The sequence below is a fragment of the Lycorma delicatula genome, chromosome 5, assembly GCF_047948215.1.
Source record: "Lycorma delicatula isolate Av1 chromosome 5, ASM4794821v1, whole genome shotgun sequence".
In the NCBI taxonomy this organism is placed as follows: domain Eukaryota; kingdom Metazoa; phylum Arthropoda; class Insecta; order Hemiptera; family Fulgoridae; genus Lycorma; species Lycorma delicatula.
In genome coordinates, this window is record NC_134459.1 from 143,237,819 (window position 1) to 143,262,418 (window position 24,600).

Sequence of the window (24,600 nt, forward strand, 5' to 3'; positions counted from 1 at the left end):
GACTAGCTTCCAAAATAAAATAATGTAAATCTTTTAAATATGTGACTTACTTTAGCCAATAAATTAAGGAAATTTTAATGATGAATGAAAAAATTGTTTTTTGCTCTTACCCCTTTAATTTAAACTCCAATGTGATACAACATGAACCAAAAATGCATAAGCCTCCTAAAAAGATATTAAATCGTGTAAAAGAAAACTACTTTATTCTTCAAACAAGACCAATTATGTCTCCCCATCCTCTGGACCAACAATAACCAAAATTAAATAATTAAATGGCATCAGTGACCCATGTTTAGAATTCATCATAGAAAATTTCATAAAAAATTAGTTAATGCAGAAATAGAATGTCACACAAAGCAGTAACTGGCAAAAAAAGATTAGGCTTAGTTTCCTATCCCTGAATGAAATAACCAGTGACATATTAATGTAGTGGAATTAAATAATCATAAGAATGTGACTTAAGTCCAGACATGACAAAAAAAGAAAAAAAAGGTTTTGCCCCCCTTCCCCTTCATGAGAGTTTGAATAAGACTAAACACCATCAGAAAGTATCTTATATATCTAAGGGGCATTTTCCTAAGGTCAATATTCCTTGTTCTCTTGACTGATTGTGATCAAAGTAAAGTGGCATCAAAATCCTATACACAGGAATCATTGTGCCAAATTTTATCCAAATCAATACATCCAGTTTCGAGATACCAAGTAATGAACAGGTCAACACTCATCCTTCTGTAACTTCTCAGTGTTAAAATTGTGTTTTATGATTAAAAGGGGGATGAAGTTCTAAAATCTGGGAAAAATCCAAAATGTAAAATTTACCAAGATCAGCTTACTTTCCCTTACATATAGTATAATATAACTATGTATAAAGCTGGCAAAGGAAAAATATAAATTGAAAAAAAATTGTAAATTAGAAATAAAAAAATATGTTCTTACAATTCTTCTTTGACGTCATTAATGCTGGTATTATTTTCATTTTTAACATCACTTTTCAAATTCATTTCTTCAGAATTAAATTCTTCTATAAAAAAATCATTATTAATAATATCATTTTCCTCTAAGTTATTTTGATCCTGAGATTCAACTTGTTCAATTTTTATTTTAGTCTAAAAAATAAAAACAGAAAAATATCATTAAAAAAATTGACAAAATTATTTACAAGTTAGGAGCCAATATCAAAATGTTGACCACATTTCAACTTTCTATGCAATTGGAACTTCCCCTTTCCAACATATAAATCAGAAGAATTGACTATTACTTATAAGAATAGTATAACTCCCAATATTCAGTAATAATATTACAAGCATCATAAATTAAAAAGATCATATATGAGGAATTATAAGTTTCAAAGTACTTAGAGGAAAGAATTGTTTTAAACCACATTAAAATACATTCTCTTCTGCATAAATGTTTTGCGTTGTAATTTATTTGAAGAAAATCTGAAAGAATTAAGTAAAATTATACATAAAAAAAAAATCCAATTTTTTTTAACAGTTTTCCTCAGTAGTGGAATACACAATAATTTAGTTATCTTATGAACTATATAACTTAGTGGGTAACTGCTATGTTTTTGTCACCAAAACAAATCATAGAAAAAGTTTAATTACACCATCAGAATCATTAATTTTTTTGTGTAACAGATGCACATTATTTTTTGATTTCTTTTTAATGGAATGAAAATAGAAATAAGCACAGTTTAGCAGGTAGTTTTAGAAACAGTAGAATTTAGATAACTATAAAAAAAAATAACCAACAATAAAAATTTGATATTCTAATATGTCATTCATCTAAGTAACCCTTATTTATTACAATACTACCAATAACAATTCGATTAAATGATTTTTAAAACAACTGATGTTTCTTGCAAAGAAGTGTAATACAGATCTGGCAGGCATTTTTCAATAAATCTCATATCATTTCAATCATCAACAGAACACAAATTTTATTATAACAATTCTAAATCAAAATAAAATGATAGATGCATGATAGCCACAGATTTAAAAGTATCTTATGAATTTAAAAGACATGCATGGAACAACAGTCCTCTCACTAAAGTATAGTCTAGTTGTAATGCATTATGTAGCTGTAATTTGTTTTCAAATTTGTCACATTATAATAAAATACACAAAGTTTCAACTAAATAATAACATTATTGTATACTCAGTTAGGCAACTGCAGTTACACGTAGTGGAAAAAGTCACTTTGAAACAGTGACTTTTTAATTAATAAAATCATTTCAAATCTACTTCCATCATCTTTCATTCTTTTATTTTAATTTCAAAATGTTTTAGTTGAATTCGTGTTGCACTATCAGATCCTGCAATGTGCTACTTTAAAAATAAACCAAGTCACGGGAGTTTTGAAAATTGTTTAATCAAATTGGTACTAACAGAGGGATAAATAAGAAGAGCTAGATGAAAACATGTTTTTTTTATAATATCTAAATTTTACTTTACCACACTTTTTTTTCCACGGCAATAAAAAGAAACACAAAATCCACATGTTCTATAAATAAAACAATTAAATATTAAAATATAAGAATATTAAATTGAAATTAAATAAAACACATTATAAATAATATAAATTAACAAAAATTCAACATACTGTTGTTATATCTATGTCATCATCAAAATCCAATACCACATCTGATGGAATGTGCGAATCAAGGTGCTCATCATTGTCAACTGGAGGAAATTCTTTTTTAATAACAACATTAGGTAATTTTACTTTACCACACATTTTTTTTTTCACGACAATAAAAAGAAAACAGAAAACACAAAATCCACGTGTTCTATAAATTATACAATTAAATATTAAAATATAAGAATATTAAATTAAAATGAAATAAAACACATTATTTATAATATAAATTTAACAAAAATTCAACATACTGTTGTTATATCTATCTCATCATCAAAATCCAATACCACATCTGATGGAATGTGCGATTCAAGGTGCTCATCATTGTCAACTGGGGGAAATTCTTTTTTAATAACAACATTAGGTAATTTTGGATATTCTAGTTTTTTTTCAACAGCCTGTAATAAAAAATTATTACAATTAAAATAAATTCTAATACATAGAAAAAAAAAGTCAGTTAAAAATGAAAAAAAACCATCTTATTTATTCAATGTATGATAAATTAAAAATCAATTAATTAATATAACAAGTATTTACAACAAATAAATAAATTTTTAATTTCTAATTACAAAAAAAGTCTACAATAACACTTCTAAAATTAAAATTAATTTGAATCTAAAATTACGGAGATACATTTTTCCTACTAATTGTTTGCTTTTTGCAAATCTCAGAATGTTCATAATTATATTTGAAACCATATTTATGAAAAACTAATTGAAAAAAAATTTAAGTATAAAAAACATAAGAAATGTTAAATGTAAATGTAAGATATAATGAATGTATGAATCATTAGTTAGACAGATATGAATTTAGAAAAATACTTGTATTTTATTTTAAAATCATTTAATCAATAAATTTATTGCTAATACATACACTAAATGATTATTACTTTATTTTGAAATGTACTATATTTTAAACCATCAGAAATACATGTGATACAGACATATGTCCATGATATATATATCCTATATAATAAATGGATATATTTCACCCAATATCATCGATTATACAATAAATAAAATACATTAAAAAAAAGTAGCAGACAGTTACATAACTTCACCACATTCAGTTTGAAAGTTATTAATCAACAGATTATTATTTAGAAGGAAAATTATTAAGCAGAATATTAAAAGTATTTAGATTTTTGTAAATAAAGAATCATGCAGAAAAGCATTATTCCATTTTTGACAACCAGTAGTGTGTAGCCTGAAGTGTCACAAAACAGACCATATAAGTTGTTCAGGGTTCATTAAATGCATAACGATGTCAATGCAGTTCAAAGATGACACAGAAATGGACTCGGGTCATTTAAAACAATTCGAGAAATGTGCATACATCAAAATTTAAATGCAATACTGTGTCAATAACTTATCAATCCTTATGGGAAGGGTGTGGTGATGATACTGTAGATTGCAGCATTGTACAGCTTCGGCATAAAAAGTTTAGGGGGGGCAGAAATAGGTAGGACACTGATTACTTTTGGGGCAACTCTTGTATATACTTAGAATTAAATTTCCTACAAGTTTTATTATGAAGTTTTATCTGTTTATTGGCAATTTAACAAAGTTATAATAAGTAAAACGTAAAAAAGTGCGTTTTTCGACTCCATTTTTTGTGCTTTTCACCAGTTTTCTAAAAAAATATTGAAGTTAACAGTTCCCCAGAATGCTCAACCAATGAATCCTCAACTTCAGTAGATATTAATTATATTCCAGAAGAACCTTACCTCATCACACTAGCACAACTGAACGACCTAATTTGTAACTTGTATTTGTCGAAACAACATGCAAAATTCCTAGGTTCACATCTTAAAAATGGAATTTATTAAACAAGGCTACTAAAATTTCAGTATATAGAAATAGAAACGAAAATTTACTGAAACACTTTAGAAAAGATGGTTTAATTCAGTGTTTCTCATCCTTTCAGTATTTGCGACCCAATTTTCAATCATAATTTTCATCATGCACACTCCTCATAGAATAACAATGTATACGATAATAATGTATTTTGAGTATCTTGATGCTAAAGCTACACTACGACCTTAATTAAAAACCTTACAAATTACCATGAATAAGTAAATTCTAATTCACCTACTTTTCCAAATTCTCATCTCAGTTCCAAATTATTTTTATTTTTTTTTTGTTGACCTGTGTATTCCATTTTTAGGAGTTAATAAAAATGAACAAAGCAATGAAGCTAATGTTGATTTTTTTCAAACATTAGTGTAAGTACTAAAGTTACTGACACACTTGTAATGTAATAACAGGGGGGATTGTCAGTTGAGCAGTGGCTACAGGAGAAAGCAATATGTATCTAATGGTTTCATGAAAGTAGATTTGTTACTACTATTCATAAACATTTTTGTTAAGAACACAGCCGTGATCCTCCTAATAAAGTCTATATTAAATGTTGGTATCAGCAGTTTAAAGACATAGGAAGTGAAAACAAAAAAGGTGGTGGCAGCCCTCCCACCTGCGAGATACTTATGGAGAGAGTAAAGAAATTTTCAGAGGAGCCTGGGTAAATTGAATCATCATGCAAGTTTAAAATTGGAAATACTGCAATCAACAATCATGAAAGTTCTACACAGGCGCCTAAAACTTCATGCATATAAAAATCAGTCGGTAAATGCAACTGAAGATGACGTTAGACCACGCCTTTACAATTTTGTCATGGGCAATCTCAATAAAGTGAATGAAGATTATGTGTTTTTAGAAAAAGTAACCTTCTTTGATGAACCTACCTTCTTTGTTTCTGGTCACATTAACCATCATCATTGTCGGATTTGGGATAGCAAGAACCCAAATGAGGGTTCTAGCTACTCAAAATTTACGTTTGACAAACACAAGTGACAGCCCGAAAATTAATGTTTGGTGGTAATTGACTGCTAATTAAATGATTGGACAGTTTTTCTTCACCAAGCCAATGGTTACCAGCATTACTTACTTAGACATATTATCAAAGTACACAGTACCACAAACTGAACATCAGCAACCCAATGTTTACTTCCAAGATGCACCACCACACTCAGGTTTACATGTTATGGACTTCCTACACAAACAATATTCTCGGCATTTTATGGACTGTAATGGACCAATTGACTGGCGTTACACCAGTCTATTTCTTTCTTTGGGGGTTTGTCAAAGACAAAGTGTACACAACAAAAGTTGTCAACATCAGTGAACTAAAAAGAAGAATCAAGGTGTAATTAATGGAATAACAAAATATTCTTTGTAATGCGTGCAGCATAAAAGTGAATATCATCTAAATATTTTACAAGCCACAAAATGTGCTCATGTGGAACTTGTTTGAAGTTAATAAGTGCTGTAAACAAAACCGTTTGAAATGACCTGTTCTACAATAAAAATATCATATATGTACATTGCTTAGTTTTTTTATTAATACCTAATGTGCTGAATAATTTATTATCACCTGTATTTTCACTAACAAATTAATAATAGCATTACTAGTAATTAAAAAATACCAAAAAAATTAATAAATATAGAATGAAAAACATAACAATTTAATTGAAAATAATTTTCAAAGTTGAAATACACCAATACTACTTACTAAATCATGATCATTGTTTCTCATTCCCGATGAAAAATCTTTACCTACGTAATTAATAGAAGGTGATGATCCATTTGACACTGGAAGTGAAGTCCTTTTACTCACAGTTCCAATTACAGGGGCAAATGTTTTTAAGTATTCACTATAAAAAAAAATGTAACAAAATATATCATCAATCACTAAATAAATAAATCTTTTATTCTGATTGGAACATAATAACGTATTACATACATTACATCAGAAATGGGAGATATACTACACAATCAAAGCAAAGCACAATTAACAACAGTATGAAAAAAGTAGAAGTAATCAAAATTTAAACTAATTTTCTAAGATATAAACAAGTAAAGGTAAATACACGAAGATACTAAATATAAATACAACTACAAAATAATTTTACAGTTCACAAAGCATTAATGAAAATCATTTGAACACATACTCATGTACACGTTGAGAAATGTACATAAGAAATTTCAGGGTTTATTTTTTAATTTTAAATAAATTGATAGGAAGATTTTTAAAAATGGTTCAGTAATTTAATAAAGCATAGTAAGTCCCTTTATGGTAAGTCAAAGCATTGCATAACTGATTTACACAAAAACAGTACTGTTATCCGATTTGATAGAGGTGGACGTTGTTGTTATACTTCCAGCATTTGCCTGGCTACATCAAGGGAAAGAAGGGTAAAACCTTGTTCAAAGTAGTATCATAGAACAAACAATTATTTATAACATAAAAAATAAGTGTGACTAAAGTCCAAACTAATTATTTTAAACATAAACAAAATAAACATACTACACATTAAAAAACTATAAAAAACACAATTCAGAAGGCATTAATGAATATTACATGAGTAAATTTATATACATACAGAAAATTGTAGTAAATATGATGAGATTCAAAAATTAAACAAACAGAAAGGAACAAAGAATAACATCAAACTAGACATTTTACTGATAACTTCAAAAATAAATAAGTATGGTAACATGTAAATAATTTTTCAACCATCAAATATAGAAATATTAAATTTGGCAAATGCTTCCAGATCAAAACAGCATTTTTCTCTGAGACAACTCCCCAAAAGCAAACAGAAGGGGCCACCTCAAAAATTTTAAATAAAAAGAGTAATCTTGTGACATATTATTTTAAAGGATATTGAAAACTAAAAAATTGTGATATAAGAAATATCAAACTAACCACAATCCTAACAATAATGGCAGCCATTTAATGTTTTACGCAGTTAGTTTAAAAGTGGTCTACAGTACCTCTTAAATAACTGAAGGAATAAAACAAAAATAAAAAATAAAATTCATGACATATGAAAGTAAGCTTTAAAAAGTCACAACAGCATGAGTTTTATACATCATATTTTCAAGGGTCATTCAATAATTAAATACATAAATTGTTCTGCAGCTAAATCGGATTATTAATTTAATGCAACTTTTTTCACTTTTCAACATGTAATCTCCAGCAATATTAATACACTTGTCCCACCAATGAAACAGAGATTTATGTCTGGTATAAAGAAATCTTTGTCTTGAGCCGAATTAGCATGTTTTCTTTGATGTGGTCATTGCCACTAAACTTCTTACCATGTAGCACCTCCTTTAGTAGACCAAACAACTGTAAATCTGATGGGGCCAAGTCAGGACGGTATGGAAGAGAGGTAATACTTCTGATGCTATTTGTCAATTGTTTCTAAAGGTGAATGGTTACCCAAGCTGTGTGAGACCAGGTGTTATCATGAAGTAGAATGATGCCTTTGAGTTATGATCTAGGGTGATTTTTCAACACTGCTGGCTTTATTTAAAAGATGTTTCATTTAATCAATAAGAATGTTACAATAGTATGAATTGTTTACTGTATGCCGATCGATTTCTAGAAAACATACAAAACAGGGCTTTTACATCCCAAAAGATTGTCATCACAATTTTTCCTGCTGATGGTTGGGTTTGGAATTTTTTCTTTACAGGGAAACTCATGTGTTTCCTGCTCTGTTTTTGTGATAGTAGTTCATAATGGTGAATCGATGTCTTATCACTGGTTAAAATGCTTTACAAAAAAGCATCATCTTCCTGCTGATACTGTTGTTTCAGCTCAAGGCACAGGTGATCTTGTCTCATTGTGGTTATGTCAACTCTCTCGGGACTCATCTTGTGCTTGTTTAATGGTAGTTAAGCTTGTTTGTGTTAATATTATGTATTGAACAGAAACTTATTTGTAACTTTTCTGCTATAATCTCAAGTGTAATCTGTTGGTCTTCTTGGATGAGAAAGTCTAACACAATGACGTGTTCACCACTAGACCAACCCACTGGGTTGTTACTTTTATACGGATTTGAATACTAGATTGTTGATACTGGTGTTCTGTGGTGGTTGGGTTTCAATTAACCATACATCACAGGAATGATCGACCTGAGACTGTACAAGACCACTTCTTTACATTCATACATATCATCCTCATTCATCCTCTGAAGTAATATCTTACGGTGGTTCCGGAGGATAAACAAAAAAAACGTTTCACATGCTCTAGTTGAAACTTCAAATTTCAATATGCTTCCAGTTGATTCCAGAACAGTGATTGTCAATCACTTAAGTTCAATCATAATTAGAATTTTCTACCCACTTGAAAACATTTCTGTGACTCTTACAACTTTGTCTGTATTGTTCGATCATACAAGGGTAAATGTTATCCAGTTTTATCCAGTTTTCCCCTCCAGATATAAAAAATAACAGATCACTGCAGGCTGATCAACTAATTCACAAACTTCAACAGGGCTTGCAATCATAAAATTGAGGTTATAAACAAACACCTGAGGTTTATTCAGCTGATCAGAAGTCATCAAAGGGTTAATAAGTAACTGTTCTGAAAGTATCATAACCCTTTTGCTGACTGTTTTGCCTCCACATTTATTTCTGTCTTGAATTTAAGTGAATGATTCTGAAACATTGGATAAATACATTTTTACTTCCTTGTAGGCAACAAAGGAAGTATTGTGATCACAAAAGATATTGGTTTCCAGATTTCAATGGAAATATCCATTATGACTACCCCTGATTCCATTTTTCACTAGTTTCAGCATGACGTCTGTACATACATATCTCACATAATTTAAAAATGATTAGCTGTAGGATGTTGAAATCTTGGATTTAGGACTGTTGTAATATCTAGTTGTGCACTTCCCCTTTTGATTGCAATCAACTGAACCAAACATGTCCAAAACCTTTTCTTAATTGTAGTAATAAACCCTCATTGAGAGCTTTTCAACGATATATAGTAATAGCCAAATCAAATTTTAGTTAATGAAATATTTGGATCTTATAAGGGGAAGGTACATCAGTTCAAATCGGACTTCATCTCTTTTTTTTAACGTTTTTATTTTATTTTAAATACATTGATTTATTAATAATTATTAACCTCTGATTGTAAAAAAAAAAATTTACAATAATAAAAAAAAAATATGAAAAAATATCAGAAGTTATTAATGACATTAAATTTTTATGTACTTCTCATTTTAAAAAAATGTGCATATGTAATTTAATAGGCAGACAAGTCATGTAGTGTCCACATCAGATTTTTAAATAATAATATAATATAATATAAAATAACATATAATATAACATTAATTTTTAAAAACAATGTTAAAAGGCTTTAAGAGATTTCTTTTTTTTAACTTACCGAGCTGAATTTCTATCAGTAAAAGAATTATCATGCATTACATTTGGTTGTTTTAAATTACAATTTTTTGATTTTGTTTCCAAAGGTGAAGCTTCCAATTCTTTTAAAATATCTTGTAAATTACTATCTTCCTCTAAATTTTTTATCTGAAACACAAAAACATTGGAAATAATAAAAACAGAATTTAACTGACTGATCCCTTTTATTCAATGGACTTGATTGTAATCCATCAATTAGAATGTTAAAATATGGAAATTTATTAACCATTAAACATAGAAAAATGAAGTTAAGTGAATGAATGAACAAACCATCCTACCTCAAAATGATATATTTTTCAGTATGGGACTACTACTACTACATTTGCAAGCCCCATAAGGACAACTCAAAAATGTTTTTAAAAGAAAGGGTAGGATAGTGATGTATAATTTTATAATGAATTTAATGAAAATATAGGAGTCCAGGGAACTCTGCCTCTGACTAGCTAGTTTAACATATAATATATATATTTATTAAATATCAGGATACAATTTCAGTATGTGTCAAGAAACACTAATGTCAGTTTTCAACTGGTTTATCTTAAATCATAGCCCATAGAACAATTTTCTGCAAATAATTGAAGATTTTGTGAATTAAATTAATTTTTTTGCTATTAATTTCCTATCACTCTTCGAGAAACCACTTGAATTCATTTTATACTTTACTGATCAGAAAGACGAGCGAGACCTTATGAAGGAAGTTCTTCCTAATTATTTCAAAGAATGACAAATCTATAATTTTTATACTGTAGATGGGATGCATCACATTTAAAAATTATTTTGGAACTATGGAACTGTTATCCTCATTATACAATGTTGAACAAGGTCTGATTGGTGGTTTTTCAGATGGAAGGCTAAATACAACTGGGTTCGCCCACGTGCCCAGAGTACATCATTGAAGACTCACCAGGTAGAGCCTTCACCCTGTGGCACGATAGTTTCCACCTTAAGTTATGGTTATGGTTCATAACACATCACAATGGCCTGATCGGAGAGAAATAAGAAGAGCTATAAGGAAAGAAGGGTATTACTCGTTTGAATGGATCCCAAACCCTCAAGAGGATGCTCACCCTTTGTCCAAAATAACTGTCAATCCTGCTTTTATGTAATTTGTTATTACAGACATAAAGGTTTGTGTGCTTCTGTCTAGTACTGTGAACAAGAAACTTTCCTTACTTTTTCTTGACCCATTATCCAAGTATAAATGAAGAATACTATCGTCCAAAATTATAATTTAAAACTGCTCAGAAATGTATTTTGGCATAACCGTTTAAATCCTGTAAACCATTCCTTATAGCATGTCCATCGGCCCTTTACACCCATTCGTAAAACCATGTTGTGCCTTCTTCAAATCTAAACACATTGTGTAGAATGCTGTTCTTTTACAACAAAACTGAATAATTTTAATTTGTAACGTTTACAACTTAACACACAAAATTCATGATAAACTAAGAAAAGCAAAACAAGGCGACAAAATTGTTTGATGATTATTTGATATGGACTTATAAGAACACATACATGTGGACATATATGATCATGCATAGTATGTACAGTGACTCACTACATTGATATATAAATACAGTAACAAATATTAATAAAACAATTAGATAAAATTAAAACTTCCAATGTTACCACTAGATTACAACTAGATTAATTAATAACTTCTCTTGACATATAACAGAAAAGTACCAATATTGGTCCACATTTAATATTTTTTTTAAATGTAGTAAAGAGTTGTACAATTATTGAACATTTTGAATCTTTTAGTTCTAATAAAGAAATGAGTAGAAAAACAGAAATATGAAAAGAGGAATTGAATAAAAAATAAAAATAAATAAATGAAAAACCTAATTCAAATTAAAAAGCTACTCATAAATGAAATAAAATTACTCAATAGAATTAAAATAGTCCTTTGATATTGAATGTTTCATTCGTAAAATAGTATAGAAGAATTTAATTGCCCAATATAACTTCTGCAGGTATTAAAGACGCACATAAAATCATTCTGAATCAAATATAACTTAAATTCCTCAAACAATAACCTTAAGATATTGAGAGTTAAATAAAAAGTACAGACAACAGGAAAAATCTCAGCTGACTGAAAAACAGCACAGATGCAAAAAGGAGATAAAACAGATGTTAAAAATTACAGAGGGATTTCACTTCTATCAGTAACATTCAAAATCACTCATGCACTGAACAAAAAAATAACTGAACCCACAGCTATAATGTTAAGGAAGCTTTAGCAAAGATCACTCCTGCATGGAAACAGATTCTTCTTAATTTAAAATCCATAATCGCATACCTCAAACTGGGTATTCAGTAACTATGTAATTGTTTTTGTTGACTTAAAAAAAGGGTCAAAGAAATCCTATTTAAAATCCCAAGAAATTCAGCTAAGTTAGTAAAACATGAAAAATCATTAGGCAAACATTAAAAAGGTGGAAGACCATAAAATTAGTGACAAAATCAAACCGGGATAAAAGAAAAATAACTTAATACTGTCTAGCATTAGCAGATTATTTGGCTTTCATATCAGATTCAATAGACCGCAACAATGTAAATAACCTTACTAAAATAATAAAGCAGAATTCATAATAAATATCAAACTGGAATCCAAAACACTAACAATGGTATATGGGAGGGAAAATTAACAATTTGAAAAATTCAAATACCTAAGGATGTTATTGAAATCAACATCTCTGAAAAAGATGCAATCAGATCAAGAATCAATAAATCAGAACTAGCCTATCAATTAATTAAGAATACCTATAATAAGAAATCAAAATCAATGAATGCTAAACTAATATACTATGCTATAGTCATTTGTCTAATGCAGCTGAATGTCAGACATTTAACAAAAAGCTTCTAATTGATAAACTAAAAGCAAAAAAAATTAATCAGAAAGGTCCTATGACCTATCAAAGATGGAGAATACAGAAGAGTCCTGGTTAGACATGACATCTTTTCATATACTACCAATTTCCACTGGGCTAGACCACAGCTGTTGACATCTGCTCTTTCATACAAAAAAAAAATCACCGTCTACATTTATCTACAAAGAATGAACATTAAACAGGCTTGCAAACAAGCTACTTATTCACTTCAAAAAGATTAATAACCAATCAGAAATACTAAAATTAATTTATTTAGATCAGAAATACTAAAGGAGACATGGAAAATAACAAAAGATATCGAAGAAGATTACCAGTGAAAAATAAATTGCAAAACATTACAGGTTTCCAGAAAAGGCAAAAATAACATAAGTAAACATGGACAAAAGAAAAAAACACAGGGAAATGATGAGTAAGGAGATGTGGAAGAAAAACAATCTTAAAGGTGAACTAGTTGAAATACTGCAGTTCATGCAAGCTAAAACAAAAATAAATTTATACATGAAGAATATAGCTTTTCATACCTCTGCTGTTTTCTTCTTATGCGATGTAATATGTGATATGTTTCCAATTAGTTTACGTATATCACTGCTACCCTTACGCCTCTTTGCTGAACCAGACCCATCATCATCACCACCAATATCCCTTTTTCGAATTTTACAACCTGATGATTTTCTATTTTTAGAATTTTCTTCATTAACATATAAATCATCATCAAATATTTCACGTCCATCTTCAACATAACCAGTTCCATCTGTACATAAAAAAAAAATGTACAGTAAGCCAATCTCTATGGCGGAGTGGTAGAATCTCAGACATTCATATGGAAGGTTCAAACCTCAGTCAGGCATGGAATATTTCATATGCTACAATATTCCATTTCCATATTCCCAAGTAGAAGCTTCAAAAGTTTCTGCAATGGTTTGATGAATTATAATATACAAATTAATGTATGCAACTGAGAAATGTTATGAAATAAATTATAAATTTATTAAACTTATTTTAAACAAAATTTAATAACTGTTCAATTTTTAATTCCTCAGAAATTGTTATATACCTGCTGCAGCAGCTATGGCAAAATAATTATTGGTTAAGCTCCATTATATTCCAGCAAATCTTTAAACATTTTCTTTATATTTATATAGATATAAATATGTGTTATAATAATAAAGTGACTAGTAGTCATTAATGTAAAATGTTTCCTGGTATTCTGGGAACAAGCTGACATTACCTAATCATAGTGTTGCAACAAGTATGCTCATGAGGTCAGGATCTGGATTGAGTTATAGAGTTCAATTTGTGATTTTGTTAAAGGCTATGGAGGTTCCTTAAAATATTTTCAATTTGAACGATTTGTGTAAATCTAAAGATTGATGTATTTCTTTCTTTCAAAAGTTTAATATTCTGTTACAGGAGAAAACATAATAAAGGACATAACATGAGTGTAAACTGAAAGTCGAGAAAGATGGCAATGTAATAAAACTGAGTGTAGACAAAATGTTTAATTACAGTCTAATTCCTAGTTAGATCACACAAGACTACCTTTTGGAAAAATGTTGTTTTTTTACTTTTGGGCTATAACATGCTAAATATTAAATTTTGTGAGCATGAACTATCAAACCACCAAAAAACTGTAGATCAGTTTAACTATTTGAAAGAGAACCATAAAAAACTTTTAGAAACACCCAATGTAATAGAAGGACCATAGTTAATATTCAAAATCAATGAATCACTATTTGCAAAACACAAATTTAATGTTGGCAAGGTTGCCAAAGTAATAGGTTTATGGAAGCATTTGCAATGAAACAGCTGACTGTTTTTTGTTTGATGTGGAAAATAGAACAACGGTTTGTTTGCTGTCTATTAATGTTAATCACACTACACTCAGAACTCATACAATTTCAGACAATTGGTCATTATACGAAGGTATAAGGAATACAAATAAACACTACAAACATAGTACTGTCAACTGCACCAAATAGACCCTATATCAGGAGTTCATAGACCCTAATCAGGTGCACACACTAACACCATTGAAAGAATGTGGAGCATTGTTTAAATCTTCTTTAGGCAGCATTATTATTAAAAGTATTATTATGAATTAATGTTTACAAAAATTTCAATTTTTTTAAAAATAAAGTTACAATTGTGACAAGTTACAATTGTAAAAAGTAAACAATTGTTTATTAACAATGAATTTTAAATAATGTAACACTGTTTTAAACAGTGACTTATACTGATCACAGTAGTAATAAACTTGACAATATTCATCTGAAAGTGTTAAAACAATTTGATGTGATGTTGAGCAACAACTAAAAACAATTCTAATACCAGGTGATTAGCGATAATTTTAATCACACCATTTGATTATTATACGTTATCTGTGTGATTTTATGTGGAGGAAAGGCCTGTTGGCAGACACCAACCATTTAAGCATACAGTGGAAGATATCAGTACTTATTAGCTACCAAATAACATGAGTGGAAGTTTGTTGGTTAAAGAGCAATTTAAAGTGTGCAATTACATTAAAACTAATTATAATACAATGAAATAACCTGTATTTATTTAGTAGTTTTTATCCTACCCTAAATATAAATACAACATTTATACCAATATAACAATATAAGTGTACATAAAATATTTAAGAATTTGCAGGCAAATAATAGAATTTAACCAAATCATTTTTCATTTTCAACTTTTTAACTGATTTGAATGATTTTAAGTAATAATAATAATAAGAGTTAATAATATTTAAAAACTCTATGGCATATTGAAAACAAAAATTTGTTAAGGACAAAGCCAGGGAAATAACAATCATATGCCAGGTTTTTGAAAATGTTTTTGTTTTTAATTTTTAAATGTGTAATAAAAGAAAAATTAATTTTTAAAAACAGATCAGTGTATGATTCTTACATTTAAAAGAAAAATATTTTTTTATACTTTCTAGACCTATTAACATAATAATATGCAAAATAAAGTTATCTCTACAGTAAAAGTTCATTTTCATGAAACGTTTGATTATTATATAAGTAATCTTTACCAAATATTATTTTTCACAAACAAAAATATTTCAGAGAATAGCAAATGCAATAATAATTAAAAAACACCAAAAATTTATTACCAATTATAATTCATGTTTTCAAAAATTTCAATTTTTTTTTTTAATAAAATTACAAATGAGACATATTAGTATTCAGTAGTTTATTAACAATTAGTTTTTAAATAGTGCGGGCAGTCTCCTGATTAATACTGATCACAGCACTAATAAACTTGGCAATATTCATCTAAAAATGTTAAAAGAATCTGATGCGGACAATTCTAACACCAAGTGGTAAATGAATATTATGAATATTATTTGATTATTATGAATATCACTAAAATATTATTTGATTATGAATATCACTACAAATACCCAATATCTATAAAAATCCACAATGCAGCTTAATGTGACGCATGCACACAAACATATACATGTAAGTAGACATAAAAATTAATATTGATTACAGTTAACATTAAGATATGCTAATATTGTTTAAGGTATGAATGAATCCTCAATAAAAATCTGGGTTTAATTATTACAAATTTTGTTTAACCCAGACTGATCTGTGCTAGGCATAGATATGAGAGTCATTCTGAAATTTTTGGCCTGACAGAGAAACACAAATTTTTTTTTTTTTTCAATACTCACCACGCAATCCAATACATTTAGATGTCTTTCCATCTTTTTAATACCATTAGTATAATGCAATTTGTTCAACTTTGCAAAAAACTGTTTGCATCAACTTTAATTTTATCATTTGAATAGAATCTTCCATCTAGCGAGTAATATCTTCGGGTTTGAGTAGAGCAAGTAATCACATGGTGCCAAATCCGACAGAATGTAGAAGCACTTCAAAGTGTAGATCATAATTTTGTAGCAACCTGAGACAGGTATGCAGGTGCATTATTGTGATGAAAGAATAAAATTTATTTTTACTAGATGTGAATGTTTAGCCTGAATAGCACCCTTCTATTGGTCCAGCAGTGAAGCGTAATATTCCCTGGTGATGGTCTTGCCTTTTTTCAGGTAGTCTATTAAGTACCACACCATGAGAATCTCAAAAAACTAGCCATGATTTTTTTCTGCAGATGGAACAATTTTCACTTTCTTTGGCACACTTTCATCTGCCCCCACCCACTGTTGGGCTGCTGATCATTCTCTAGTATGTAATGGTGAATCCATGTTTCATCTCCTGTTATAAAATGTTGAACACTTTAACAGAACAGCATTTAAATAACTCCAAACATCCTCAAGAAATGTGCAGTCAAATGCATTTTTGGTCAACTGTTAAAAAATACGGTAACCATTAAGTAAAAAGCATTTTCATGCCCAAAACATTGTGTAAATGTAGTGGACACGGTCTATAGATATTTGCTGTCAATAAGTTCACATACCTTCAGTCAGTGACCATTTAAATGACAATTATTACAGTCATTTGGTCTTCTGCCATCTCTGTGTAAGGTTGTGACCCAAACTTTATGAATGACTTTGGTGAGATTTTTCTAATCAATATAATTATTAACCCATTGGCGACTGAATTTTCAGATTTTTTTTGTTGCTCTCAGGTCTGAATATTTTTACACTTTACAAGTATTCTCTTAACGCTCTCTTATATATTACTAAAATAATGGAATGGAAATGTAAAAAATACTTTACTTACCCTTTCTAATTGATGAAACCTCATACTAAATTACATTTTTAATTCTAAATTTTATGTTGTTTTTTTTTTATAATACACAGTTTTAATTATTTAAGTCGATGTGGTACTTTTCAAGACAACTGTCTAAATGTAAAGGTTTTACACTGATACACTGTTTCTGTGTGTTTATTATGGGCTGCATAAACTCTACATTTTCTAGATAGCCTCCGTTTTGTTGTAGCTGGGATTTTTTCAATGAAATGACCCCATTGTTAGGTCAGTAAGCGTAATGTGTTGCAACCTATGTGGACGGTCTTCCAACTTTACAAGTGTGTTCAGGGAGTGTTACAGTTCCTAAAAGCTGTTCCACTACTTTTAGGCAAAAATCAGTGGTTTTGATTTTTACCAGTAACTAGACTGTGAATGACATTGTATAAACAAAATCAAATAAATAAAAATAAAAAAAAACATTTTTTGTACCCCTTTGCATAGCACTTCATTACAGGGTAAGCACAGAGTTTCTGGTCTTGCCTGTCTACACCACACATAAATTGGTTGTAATTACTTACAACATTTGGTTTTAACACTACCAGTGGGGTTTGGTTTTTGCTTTTCCCTTTGTGGACCACTTCCACAAAATCTGGACGATCATGGAGGGAAGAAAGCATTACTACATCTTTTCTGTCTTTCCATAAGACACACAACAAAATATTGCAAGCTGAAAATGTGATTTCACCTTTCTTCAATTTGATCTTCAACATTTCCATAAATCTTTCTTATTTTTCTTTGCAGTACCAACAGCAAATTTACGTCTTAGAAATTCAACAAAAAGGTTCAGCGAAGAATACAAATTGTTCATATACAGAACCCTGCCTTCATTAAATAAATCATTACATAATTAAAACTACTAATTCACTAACACTAAAATTCCTTACAGTAGGTTCTGGATTTTCTTTACCTACATATATTTTAAAATTATAACATCCATTTTCTGCATCACACACTTTATAAATCTTTATACTAAAACAAGCCTGTTTGGAAGGATTAAACTGAATAAAAAAAAAGCCTCCCACGAAAAGCCATTAGGCTTTCCATCAATATGTATATTTTTGTTAGAAGTAAACACTTTTTTAAATTTATCTACTAGATAATCAATAATAGGCCTTACTTTATTGCATTTATCTATCATATCATTGGAAGAAGAGAAATGAAGACTTTTAGAAATAAGCTTGAATTGTCTCAGGCCATTGTTTCAGAAAAAATTGGTCAATGAGTTATTTTGCAGGTTGTCCAATAATTATTTAATTTTTGATTTTTTATACTGTGACATAAATCAGAATAATAAAAGAAAAATAAGCTTTTACTTCATCGGGAGTTACAATCGTACATTTGTTATTGTTTAGCCTAGTGTAAGCATTTGGTTCCAAAACAACTTGGTGCCAAAAAGTTCCATCTAAAAATTGATTGACTACATTTATATTAGCTAGACAATGCATTATTATAGGATTAATACCAACATTACCAGTAAATGGAATTTAACATACATTATTTTTTCTAACTCCACTCCCAACTGGATTTATTTCAGTTAGAAGAATCTTCATTTACTTCACTGCCACTGTCACTAGTATCTTCATTAACATAACATTCACTAATTACAACCCTATCATTACTGGATTCATTAAAAAAATTATCTATAATCACATCAAAATCCATGCCAAAAACACGAGCAGAATGGTAAGCCGCCACAGTAAACACTGTGCACTTAACCTCAGAATTGTAAATTATTAGGTTATAAAAGGGTACATGAGGGAAAACATTTCTCTGCATAGACAAAACAATAAAAAAATACTATAAACAGTTGGGAACAGTTGAAATTTATAATTACAACTGAAATGATTGAAATTGAACTTACATTAATTGGGTAGAATGAAATCTGTTGGTAAAGTTAACAAATACATCTTTAAATATCAAGATGAGCAATGCCCAACTTCTGGCATATCAACTTGCTAAGATTTAGGACGAGCACTTCTGTCCATTGTCACCAGTGGGTTAATGAACTGATTCTTTGCTACAAATTACTTTATTTACTTCTTTATAAATAAATTTTTATTATTATTAGTAAATAATAACACATTTTATAGACATATCAGAAATGGGTAGATATCCTACTCCATGAATAAAAAACAAAGGATCAAGGGAAACTGTGTAAAATCTTGTTCAGAGCAGCATCACAGAATACAAAGTTAATTTTAATAAGATAAAAAATAGATCTAATTAAAGTACATATTAATTATTCAAAATATAAACACATGTAATAATATTAATGTAAACTCAGGAAGATACTAAATATAAAAATATAACTATTTTTAATTGTATTTTTATAGATTATTAATCTATTAAAACATATAAGACTCTCAATCATTACCTGAAGTATTATGTTGCAGAAATGAATGAATACAAAATTCTATCATCTGGTTGGTAGAGGTGAATACTGTTATTTTTTTAAAGAATAAGTGACTTCTTTTTAGCAGAATATGAACATTTATAAATAAAAACACTTCAAGGATAGAATAACATTTTTAAATTGGTTTACACGATTCATACATACAGGCACTTAACAATTAATTATCTTACATTACATTTCTGTATTCTAGAAACTTGTGACTTTTGGGAGCCCTAAGAGATCATGATAATATACTTCAGATGGGAATATACATAAGCACAATAAATAATTAATAATGATGAAGTTGTTTCAAAACAAATATATGAATGAAAATTAAATAATTCAGTGATGTTCTTGGAGAAAGAATAATCTAATATGAAATTGTAAATTTTATTTAAATAGCCTAATAAAGAAATCAATGAGTCTAATAAACAATCAGCACCATATTGATTGTTTATTAGACTCATTGATTTCAATGAATATGCATGATTCACTAATACATTAATTTACTGTTATATTCAATTCAACTGTAAAAAATTTATTACCTACATGCAACTACTCTTCTGTGGATGCATTCTTAAGTTATGAACATAAAACTAAAATAATAAAAGTAACTTCTCATTAAATTTAACTATCACTGATCCGTACCATGTACAACACCATTAAATTTACATTAACTACCATATTTAATAATTTCTTTACTTTATTAAACTTACCATCATCTACAATAAAATTTTCTTCTTGTCTTTGTAACACTCTTTCAGCATATTCTCTTTCATCGACTTCTTCATATACATTATCTACTTCAGTAAGTTCATATTTGTTTTTACTTCCAGATCCCTTAAGTTGTTTAAGACGTTGAAGAGCTGCTAAACGACCTTTTTTATCATGTTTCTGACGTCTTGATCTGCCTACTGCCACCGAATGATCACCATCACCTACAATAAAATTTGTAAATTAAGGTGCACATTTTAATACATGAAAATTTTAATAAAATAAAATAAAATATTTTAATACAAACTTCTCTTCTTCTGTTCTTCTCTTCTTCAACTGTTCGGCAAAATATTTTATCTTGATATCTTAAAGCAAATTCTACACAAGGGGCACAACAAAAAAACCAGATAATTCCAGAAAAAAAATAACTCCAGGACGACTTAAACAGCCATATCAACAACACTCAGTCCTCTGAGTACTGCGCAGATGAAAGCAATGGAAAACTACAGCTGTTTTTTTTCCAAGAAAATGTAGCTCTCTGCATTTTCATAGAGCAATGAAGGAAGTGCCTTCCATGGTAAAATATTCCGGAGGTAAACTAGTCTCCCATTTGGATCTCCGGGTGGGGACTACTAAGGAAGGGGGTCACCAGAAAATTAAAAAATAACATTCTATAAGTCAAAGCGTGTAATGTTAGAAGTTTAAAAAAGGTTGGTAAGTTAGAAAATTTAAAGAGGGAAATGGATAGGATAAATGTAGATGTAGTAGTGAGATTCAGTGGGAAGAGGAAAACAACTTTTGGTCAGATGATTTTAAAATAATTAACTCAGCTTCAAATAATGGGCAGGCAGGAGTAGGTTTCATAATGAACAAGACGATAGGGAAGAGAGTAGAGTTTTTCAAAATGCATAACGATAGAATCATTGTAATAAGGATAAAATCAAAACCTAAACAGACGATTGTTAACATCTATATGCCTACAAGCGCCAATGATGATGATGATGATGATGAGGTAGAGTGTGTATACGAAGATATTGATGACGCAATTAAATACATAAAAGGAGATGAAAATTTAATAATAGTTGGAGGACATTGGAATGCAAGCACTGGAAAAGGCAAGGAAGGAAATATAGTGGGTGAATACGGGCTGGGCAAAAGGAATGAAAGAGGAGACCAACTTATAGATATTTGCACGAAGTATAATTTAGTAATTGCCAACACCCAATTTAAAAATCACAATAGAAGAATATACGTTTAGAAAAAGCCAGGCGATACTGCAAGGAATCAGACAGATTATATCATGGTTAAGCAAAGATTTAGAAATCAACTCGTTGACTGCAAAACTTACCCTGGGTCAGACATTGATAGAGACCATAATTTAGTGATAATGAAATGTAGATTGGGGTTTAAAAACTGAAGAAAAGGTGTCAGATGAATCGGTGGAATTTAGAGTAGCTTGAGGAAGAGGAAGTAAAGAAGATTTTTGAGGAGGACATCGCAAGAAGTCTGAGTAAAAAAGGTAAGGTAGAAAATGTAGAAGAAGAATGGGAGAATGTTAAAAAGGAAATCCTTAAATCAGCAGAAGCGAACTTAGGTGGAACAAAGAGAACTGGTAGAAAACCTTGGGTTTCAGACGATATATTGCAGCTGATGGATGAACGTAGAAAATATAAAAATGATAGTGATGAAGAAAGTAAAAGGAACTATCGACAATTACAAAATACTATATAAAAGAAAGTGCAGACTAGCAAAAGAGGAGTGGATTAAGGAAAAGTGTTCAGAAGTGGAAAGAGAAATGAACATTGGTAAAATAGACGGAGCATACAGGAGAGTTAAGGAAAATTTTGTGGTACATAAATTAAAATACAATAATGTGGTAAACAAAGAAGGTAAACCGATTTATAATACAAAAGGTAAAGTTGATAGATGGGTGGAATATATTGAAGAGTTATACGGAGGAAATGAATTAGAAAATGGTGTTATAAAGGAAGAAGACGAAGTTGAAGAGGATGAAATGGGAGAAACAATACTGAGATCTGAATTTAAGAGAACATTAAAAGATTTAAATGGCAGAAAGGCTCCTGGAATAGACGAAATACCTGTAGAATTACTGCACAGTGCAGGTGAGGAAGCGATTGATAGATTATACAAACTGGTGTGTAATATTTATGAAAAAGAGGAAGTTCCATCAGACTTTAAAAAAAGTGTTATAGTCATGATACCAAAGAAAGCAGGAGCAGATAAATGTGAATACAAAACAATTAGTTTAAATAGTCATGCATCAAAAATCTTAACTAGAATTCTATACAGAAGAATTGAGAGGAGAGTGGAAGAAGACCAATTTGGTTTCAGGAAAAGTATAAGGACAAGGGAAACAATTTTAGGCCTCAGATTAATAGTAGAAGGAAGATTAAAGAAAAACAAACTAACATACTTGGCATTTATAGACCTAGAAAAGGCATTCGATAACGTAGACTGGAATAAAATGTTCAGCATTTTAAAATAATTAGGGTTCAAATACAGAGATAGAAGAACAATTGCTAACATTTACAGGAACCAAACAGCAACAATAATAACTGAAGAACATAAGAAAGAAGCCGTAATAAAGGGAGTCCAACAAAGATGTTCCCTATCACCATTAGTTTTTAATCTTTACATAGAACTAGCAGTTAATGATGTTAAAGAATAATTTAGATTCGTAGTAACAGTACAAGGTGAAAAGATAAAGATGCTGTGATTTGCTGATGATATAGTAATTGTAGCTCAGAGAAAAAAGGATTTAGAAGAAATAATGAATGAATGAAGTCCTACGCAAGAACAACCACATGAAAATAAACAAGAACAAAACGAAAGTAATGAAATGTAGTAGAAATAACAAAGATGGACCACTGAATGTGAAAATAGGAGGAGAAAAGATTATGGAGGTAGAAGAATTTTGTTATTTGGGAAGTAGAATTACTAAAGATGGACGAAGCAGGAGCGATATAAAATGCCGAATAGCACAAGCTAAACGAGCCTTCAGTAAGAAATATAATTTGTTTACATCAAAAATTAATTTAAATGTCAGGAAAAGATTTTTGAAAGTGTATGTTTGGAGTGTCGCTTTATATGGAAGTGAAACTTGGACTATCGGAGTATCTGAAAAGGATTAGAAGCTTTTGAAATGTGGTGCTATAGGAGAATGTTAAAAATCAGACGGGTGGATAAAGTGACAAATGAAGAGGTATTGCGGCAAATAGATGAAGAAAGAAGCATTTGGAAAATATAGTTAAAAGAAGAGACAGAGGAATAGTTGCTTTAATATTGGAGGGACAGATAGAAAGAAAAAATTGTGCAGGCAGGCAACATTTGGAATATGTAAAACAAATTGTTAGGGATGTAGGATGTGAGGGGTATACCGAAATGAAACTACTAACACATGATAAGGAAACTTGGAGAGCTGCATCAAAGCAGTCAAATGACTGAAGACAAAAAAAATTTTTTTTTTTAAAAGACATACACGAAATGTATAACTCAAATTTACCTGAATCAGCCATGCTTTTGTAGAAATTTCATTGAATAAAAATCAATAAATGCAACTTTAATTAAAAAATATAAAATACTAAAAACTTAACACCACTAAGAAATAAAACTTTCGATGTAACATAACCTTTCAATATTAACACAGTAGCAAACCGCCAAAACATTCTGCAGGTTGATAAACTACCTCTTGATTACTAATTTTCATTACAACATTAAATCCCTTTAGTTATTTGTTAAAAAACTGAAAAATTATACAAAGAAACCATATTTTTGAAAATATGTTGTTGTTTTTTTTTTATTTTAGAAGTATAAAAATACTATTTTCAAAACTTATTCAACTAACAAAAGGTTTTGAGCTGTACTGATTGATTAATTTACTATTTAATAAGATTAAATTACTTTAGACGTTAAAAAAAAATACAATG

The 24,600-nt window shown here is 29.5% G+C and overlaps 1 protein-coding gene across 1 annotated transcript in view; it reads right to left on the minus strand.

Annotated features, from left to right (window-relative positions):
* PolA1 (DNA polymerase alpha catalytic subunit) overlaps nucleotides 1–24,332 on the minus strand; it is a 113,668-nt gene extending 89,336 nt beyond the window's left edge. Inside the window, exons 1-7 of the mRNA XM_075367225.1 lie at nucleotides 24,177–24,332; nucleotides 20,656–20,877; nucleotides 13,342–13,571; nucleotides 9,889–10,034; nucleotides 6,211–6,352; nucleotides 2,892–3,038; nucleotides 937–1,106 (exon numbers count right to left, since the gene is read on the minus strand). Of these exons, the coding sequence (XP_075223340.1) occupies nucleotides 937–1,106; nucleotides 2,892–3,038; nucleotides 6,211–6,352; nucleotides 9,889–10,034; nucleotides 13,342–13,571; nucleotides 20,656–20,877; nucleotides 24,177–24,189 (1,070 nt within the window). The 5' untranslated portion in view covers nucleotides 24,190–24,332. The remainder of the gene's footprint in view (nucleotides 1–936; nucleotides 1,107–2,891; nucleotides 3,039–6,210; nucleotides 6,353–9,888; nucleotides 10,035–13,341; nucleotides 13,572–20,655; nucleotides 20,878–24,176) is intronic.
* Between the last annotated feature and the right edge of the window lie 268 nt (nucleotides 24,333–24,600).